The sequence below is a fragment of the Glossina fuscipes genome, unplaced genomic scaffold (assembly GCF_014805625.2).
Source record: "Glossina fuscipes isolate IAEA_lab_2018 unplaced genomic scaffold, Yale_Gfus_2 3, whole genome shotgun sequence".
Classification (NCBI taxonomy): domain Eukaryota; kingdom Metazoa; phylum Arthropoda; class Insecta; order Diptera; family Glossinidae; genus Glossina; species Glossina fuscipes.
In genome coordinates, this window is record NW_023998417.1 from 4,833,211 (window position 1) to 4,840,576 (window position 7,366).

General features: G+C 33.7%; 1 protein-coding gene across 1 annotated transcript in view; it reads right to left on the bottom strand.

The window, feature by feature from the left end:
- LOC119634488 overlaps positions 1-6,800 on the bottom strand; it is a 16,247-nt gene extending 9,447 nt beyond the window's left edge. Inside the window, exon 1 of the mRNA XM_038028702.1 lies at positions 6,429-6,800. Coding sequence (XP_037884630.1) covers positions 6,429-6,800 — 372 coding nt within the window. The remainder of the gene's footprint in view (positions 1-6,428) is intronic.
- Positions 6,801-7,366: the final 566 nt, after the last annotated feature.

The following is a 7,366-nucleotide window of genomic DNA, read 5'->3' on the forward strand; positions in this document are numbered from 1 at the left end:
GGGGGGGGGTGTAATGGTGAAAATAGACAATAAAACACGGAGCAGTAACTAAAACGATAATTTCGGACAAGAAAGCAAAAAATTAAAATTCGACTAAAGGAATTAACCACGAACAGGACAGTCGGTTAGCTTAAATGTAAATCCAGATGTAGAGTATCGTTGTTTCAAGATCAGTGACAATGAGAAGAGAAGAAAACAAATAAAGTTATATTTGGCTGCGGCCGAATCGCATACCCACCACTATGCTTTGCACATTCTATTCTCCAACTTCTTTTATTTGATATCCAAACGTAGCTGGTATTATTAAGGAAAAATTAATCGCGCTACCTATCATATCATAAGATTTTAGGCAGATTATACATATCTTCATTTGAGGAGTGTACACAAAATAGTTTCTGCCTTGTTTGTCTTAAGACAAATAATAAGCATAAAACTTTAAAAAAAAGGAAAAAAAATAAAATTTTAATTATTCGTAATTTTCTCTGGGCATGGTTGATTGTTTCCATTTTTGAACGTAATGAGAAGAGGGTTTCTTAAAGTAAATGTTTAGCCTTCTAACTCTAATAACTTCCGAGTAACGAGCAAAAACTCACAAATGTTTGTTAAAAAAGACTGAGTTGCGTTTAGTTTACGCTCGACTACGGTTCCTGCTCTGACCAATTTGGTTTATTTTCAATACCGACCTCCGTGCAAAAACTTATAACGTTTCTATCAAATTTGAAGTTGACATGTTCATTTTTGCGACCAGTTGTGTGCCATAAACGCAACACACAGATCAACAGACGGACAGACATGGCTAAATGAACTCGGAATTTCACGCTGATCAAGCATATATATATATATACTTTGTAAGGTCTTTGATGCTTCCTTTTTGGGTGCTATATATATGAGCATACCTTACAGTAAGCAGCGAGGAGAAAAAACGTGATGTTAGTCCACTATCTAGTGGAAAAATTAATTTACAGTTCACTCATTCATTTATTAAATAATATTCTAAAGGAAAATAAATTTAAATGTCTTCTAATAGTCAACAGTCAATGGTCGAGCGACCATGGACTTGCAATTAATATTTATAAAATGCAAAAAGAACTGAGTAAACACTTATGATATTTTACAAATTTAATTTTTCGCTATTTTATCCAAGCACATATAATATGAAGGGATGATCATATAATATAAAATCTCATACAAGCAAGCAAGCATACGCATTGCCAAGCACATATATATCTTAGTTTTCATCATCCTTTTCATTCTGTCGTTTAATCTATTATGCTTTCCCTCTGTCAACTGTTGATAACACACAATCTATTAAAGAAAATGTTGCTAACATTTCAAGAGGTTTAACTATATAATATCAGTATAAACATTTTGCATTAAAAAAAAAAAATAATAATAATTACATATAATGTTTTCTTAAACTTTGTTGTTAAAATGAAGATAGGTATGTACGCACACGACATGAAATGCACGGGGGTCGGGGCATATGTACACACGCGCGCACATTTCCTCTAAACAAGGAAGTTGTGCTGTTGTTTCAAGTTAAATGTATTCGTTTGCAAACATAAAGCACACACGTAAAGCTTTTTAATTGAATCCACTTAGCACAAGCAAACATACACTCTTTAGTTACTCATTTACCGCATTTTAATACTTTTTTGATGATGAAATTAAAAGAGAAAATATGCGCTTTAGAACGAATTTTCAACACCCAGCGCAAATATGTAAGGGCACATAATTGATCACATCGATCTTTGATAGAGAGTGGACATAGAAACATAGTCTTTCGTCGAGCATTTTTGCGTGCGCATTTTAATGATCTTCGAAATACCGGCTAATATTTAATTAGGGATTTTTCGCTTATTATCAAAATTAATTTGAGAGAGCATCACAACAGCTCAGTTGACATGGCTCAAATCTCAACTTTATATTCTAAAGGATGGGGGGGAAGAGAGAAAAGCGAAATATTTAAGGACCTCCGGAGAACGAATCTACCTCTACTGTTAACCACATATTAAATCTTATTTGATTTGCTTAGCTTAAAAGCTTAATGGAAATATCCAAATTACTAGTGGACTCATTTCCTTGTCCTTTCCTCACTTTTACTAAGGGGCGGGTCTAATTAAATTGCAAAAGGTAACTTATTATATATATATATATAATATATATATATGTGTTTCAGCTTAACACACTGATAAAGATAAAAAACAAACCAAATTCCTTTTAGTCGTTATGTTAGATTAACGTAACATTACTCGCTTCAGTCACAAGTATAAATATGTGGTTAGAGAATGAATTAAGGGTAATATTAAAAACAACGTAAAGCTGTTAAGTCAGCAACATTAAAATGAAATAAAAAATGGGACTTCTTTATAGGAAAATTCAACATACTTTACGCCAGTAAAACAAAGCGATACTCAAAAATTATTTAATTAATTTTCATAAAGAAATCTTTGAATATATATATATATATATATATATATATATATATATATATAGTCCCCCCCTCTACTAGAATATATTTGCTTTTAAGTTTTGCTCACAAAATACATAAATTCGCGAAACTTGTAAACATTACGTCTTTATGTCACAGAAAAGGAAGGAATTTTCATTATTTTTTACGTCAACATGAAATGCTTAAAAAAAAAAAAACAAAGGCGATCTATTTTTGCCTTTTAGCTCACGAAGCATATAATCTGTCGCTCAATGAAAACAGCATTAACAAGTTGTTAAGTTGTTGTCTAAAGCGGAAACAACGGAAGCCGCCGTTTGTAACTTACGTTAGGGGATACGTGTAAAAGTGTGCAAACGCTAAATGTATTTAAAAAGAAAATATCTTAAAACTAATGGAATTTTCATTACGTTGTCTCATTCTATTTTGTAGGTACGATTCGAAGATTCGAAATATTGCATTCGCCAAATAAAGTGTATATTTTAATACGTTCAACCTAGAAAAGATATCGCATTACTGCACATTACTGCCCCGAAAAACAGAAGCCTTTTCTTGACTTTATATCTTGGCGTGGCTGGCTATTGTTCTATTACAAAATTATAAAAACGACGTTATGTTTACGTTCCATTATATACAGGAAAGCAAAGTCAGGCAGATTAATACTCGCGGTGTCTCAAATTGTGGCAGATATTAGAAATTTCGTATATATTTTCCTATATAATAGTAGGTAGGCAGAAATGGAGTGAAAGAGCAGCAAAATATGCTTGTAATCGCACTCGTAAACAGGAATTAAAACCGCTTAGATTTATTGTTACGTTAATCGTCCGATAATATTCATTAAAAGTTGAACGAAAATGCAATATCCATTGGTTAATTGACACGCCTACTGTAGATACGACCCGCGGTGATAAACTATGCTTTTGGGGGGAGCATAGTTGTGCCGTAACTCTCACCTCTCCGTGGTGACCCGTGGTGGGGGGTGGCGACCCGTGGAAATGATCTGTGAACGGCTTGAATTATATATAACTGGTGGTCGTAACTGAACACGTAAAGGACGTTGATGAAGCCCGCCCGCCATGTCAGATGTTTAACTCGAAGAAGGGTTGTTCAGTGTTGGCTACCCGTGATTGTACGGTTGATCCGTAGGCAAGGCTAGTTTATAGGGGGGTTTGCCTAATTGCGCCGGTTATACGCAATTAACCCGTGCGCCGGATGCCGTGATGTAAAGTTTATAACAGGCGCTCACGTTAAATTAAAGTAACATCTGTAGATATGACCCAACAGCCGCCAGCTCGATTTCTTGCGGTCTTCTTCTCAAAAGATGCCACGAATTTTAAGTCCTATATTGCTATATATTACTCTGTTAACCGAAAAGTCTAACCTATAGTAGAGTAGTTAAGATGTCCGATTGTCTGATATAGGAGATCTAGATTCGATAGATCGTAACTTTGCACTTTACTACGATTTAAGGAAAAATATTTCCTGCTAAACTACTTGCACGGCCTGTGTGTACATGAGCGCATTTCAATCTAAAGCTTGAATTGTACCCAGCAAAAGTCCAGGCTCTACCTTTTCAAGAATTATCAGTTTTTTTTCAAAGTACCTGCACTTTAACCGTGTTTCGACCGAACTGCCCTGGACACACTGTCTAGCGATTTGCATTCTGAATGAAGTCACTTCAATTTATAATCTTACCGTCGCTGATCATAACAGAAAATGTCTTCCCTTAACGCATAGATTTTGTGAGTTTGTATGGAATATATGCTAATCCAAAATAAATGACAAAAAGTACAAAACTAAAATATAGTGATTTAGGACGTCGCCTTTGGGTTGTCGCTTGCAATATCTTAGAATTTGTTTTTTACAAAATATAAAATTTTTAAGCCAAAATCGGATAGTGTTTTACTAACTCGTTTTTGTTTAAAAGATTTTTAATTTTTATTCTTGGATGCAATTTGGTTCAAAAAATGCAATTTTTCTAATGAAAGGTGCTTCTACTGCACCGTGATAACAACTGCATTAAATGCCAACATATATATATATAAAGAATATAGCGCGATAAGGTCAACTTTCGTAAAGTAAAATTGTGTTACTAACTCATAATATGTTACTATGTGTCTGAGCGACGAAATAGTATTATCTCTTATTAATAAAATTGTCTCGACTTTCCAAGATATTCATATTATCATAGTCCAATTATCTTAAAGGAATTTCACTTAAGACAGCTTGCTATTCGATAAGTAACCGAAGTCAACAAACCAAGTAAGCTCTTTACAATCTTTTAGATAAATAAGTTGCGTTCAAAGCAAACAAAAAAGAAGATGCAAACATTCATTTCATATTTCATGCTTTCCTTTTTTCCTCTCTCCATATAGAAGAATATACCTCAGCGCATTCCTTAAGGTAATGCACAGACATAATGACGCCTTAATATGCCATCGAAAAATACTTGAAATGATTATTAATTTTAGTAGGTTACAACCCTCTTTGACTTTAAATAGTTATGTTATAATATGTAATCTACACGCCCTTTACTGTTATGTTATAAAACATATAAATAGCTTTTAAATTCAATCGTACATACACGCATACATATAATAAAGTCATGTGTACACGACTAACAAAGCCAAGCTGCCCTGCATAAAATAACCGAATAAAATGCATATTTTAGCTTTATGATATAAATATGTGTAAGTGTACGAGAGTAACGTAATTTCCATTATTATTCCTTTGTATGTATTAAGGCAATCGGTGTAAATAGATATATGTATATGAATATATATATATATATATGTATATGTGCATGTATATGCATATTTAAGTTATATTTATATGTATACATATATGTTATTAAGAGTATATACATTATATATCACGTATTTATCCCACAAATCCACAAATCCCAAAGTGTATTGACGTAATTTTACAACAAGAACTCAATAAACATAATAATATGTACATTAATGTATATATATATATATATATATATATATATATTATGTATATGTAATGTATGTATTTCACTATAATGGTATCGGACCATCAAACGAATAAAGATTTACCCATACTGCTGACACCGAGCAGCTACACACCAAAAATAATATACATTAAAATTTTCGTAAACTATCGAAAAAGATTATCATGCCACACACACGGGTTTGTGCAAAAACCGAATAACCAAAAGCGGTCACTTTGGCGTAAAGTACAATAAATTTATCACACTGCACACTGCACAATGGCATACTGGCAATCTAGCTTTCTTTCTCCCTCTCTCATTTTTCGCTCATCTCTCTTTCACTCGCTAGTTCTCTCTTCTTTGCCTGTCTTTCTATTTTACCGAAATTAAAGGGCAAAGATGCTGATGGAAACGAGAGAAGTAAGTATTACTATACTGGTAACCGAACCACACAAAGAACATTTTCAACCAAAGGGGAATTCAACTGCATTTTTATATTTTGGTATTTATATATGTGCGAGTAACTACTACTACTGAAGCTCTCTAAAGCTGTAACGTATAGCTTGGCACGATCACGTTGTGTCAAGTGTCACTAAAAGTTTGTGTTGGTCAAGAGGGGCTTAAGTGAAAATTTATTACATTAACAGTAACTAACCGAACTCAACTGAACTGAACTGAACTGAATTGGACTGTACCGTACTGTACGGCACTGCTCTGTTTTGCACAAAGATATGAGACTCCAGAAATGACACATTCATATATCTTACATATGTATATATATATGTATTTTATTTTTTTACTTTTTGTATACTTATTTTTATTGCTTTTAAGTAAGTAAAATATGTGTCAGTATGTACATATATATATACATATATATATGTATACATATACGAGCAGTTTATTAAACAGTAATAATGATACTATATGTCCCGGCTTACACATGCACGTAACTGACACCATATATATATATATGTGGAGATAAATTAACATGAAACACATACAATATGACATGCATATACTTACCGGTGTTGAATAGGGATGAGCCGTTAAGCGTATGCCATCCGCTTCCAAATGGCGTTTCATCACAGATTCAAGCTCCTTCATTGTTGTTGGAGTATCACATTCCGATAATATTTCATTACTATTATTTAAGGCTTTGGGATCGTTAATCATCACATAAACCAAGGCGGCACCCTTCTCCCTTAATGTCCTTACGCTTTTCAATAGTTTGCTACGATGTTGAGCATTATCGACACCAATTGCATCCAAATCGATTTCACCAATTTGCTTACAAATTTCCAATTCATCATAGCCGTTTTCCATAAAACTTTCCGCATACTGTTGCAACCCGAGAGCACGCAACCATTCACATACAATATTATTATGCGGTGGCATGTTGCTATATCACGTAATTTGTGGCGCTACGGTAATATCAAGCGGTGCAAAACTTACTTTTGGCACTTTAAGGGCAGATTTCAATTTAGTGGTAGTGGTATTCGATGACGAACAAGTTGATGATGTGGTCGAATTTGTCGGTGTCTCAATGCTAATTGCCGCCACACCAACCGATATATTACTAATAAGCGATGATATACCGGTTGTCGGTGTTGTCGTCGTCGTTGATATAAAATTAACACTTAATCCTGAGGAGGCGGCCTGACTAGCTGCTTGACTAGTATTAACTAATGTTGCCTTCATAGCAACGTTTTATCTATTGCTAAAGGATATGGTGGTGGTGACGACGGCGGCGACGGCAACGGCGACGACGTCCAATGCAGGTAGGTAATGATGGTGGTATGAATTACACAGAATAGGCAATAAGACTATTTTAAATAAAGAAAATATATAACATTTAATTGAATTTTAAATATTTCTTCTATTTCTTGTTCGATTAATAAATAAATCGGATAATATGAAAAACTTATAGATATATATTATAATATTGCATACATAGATGAAAA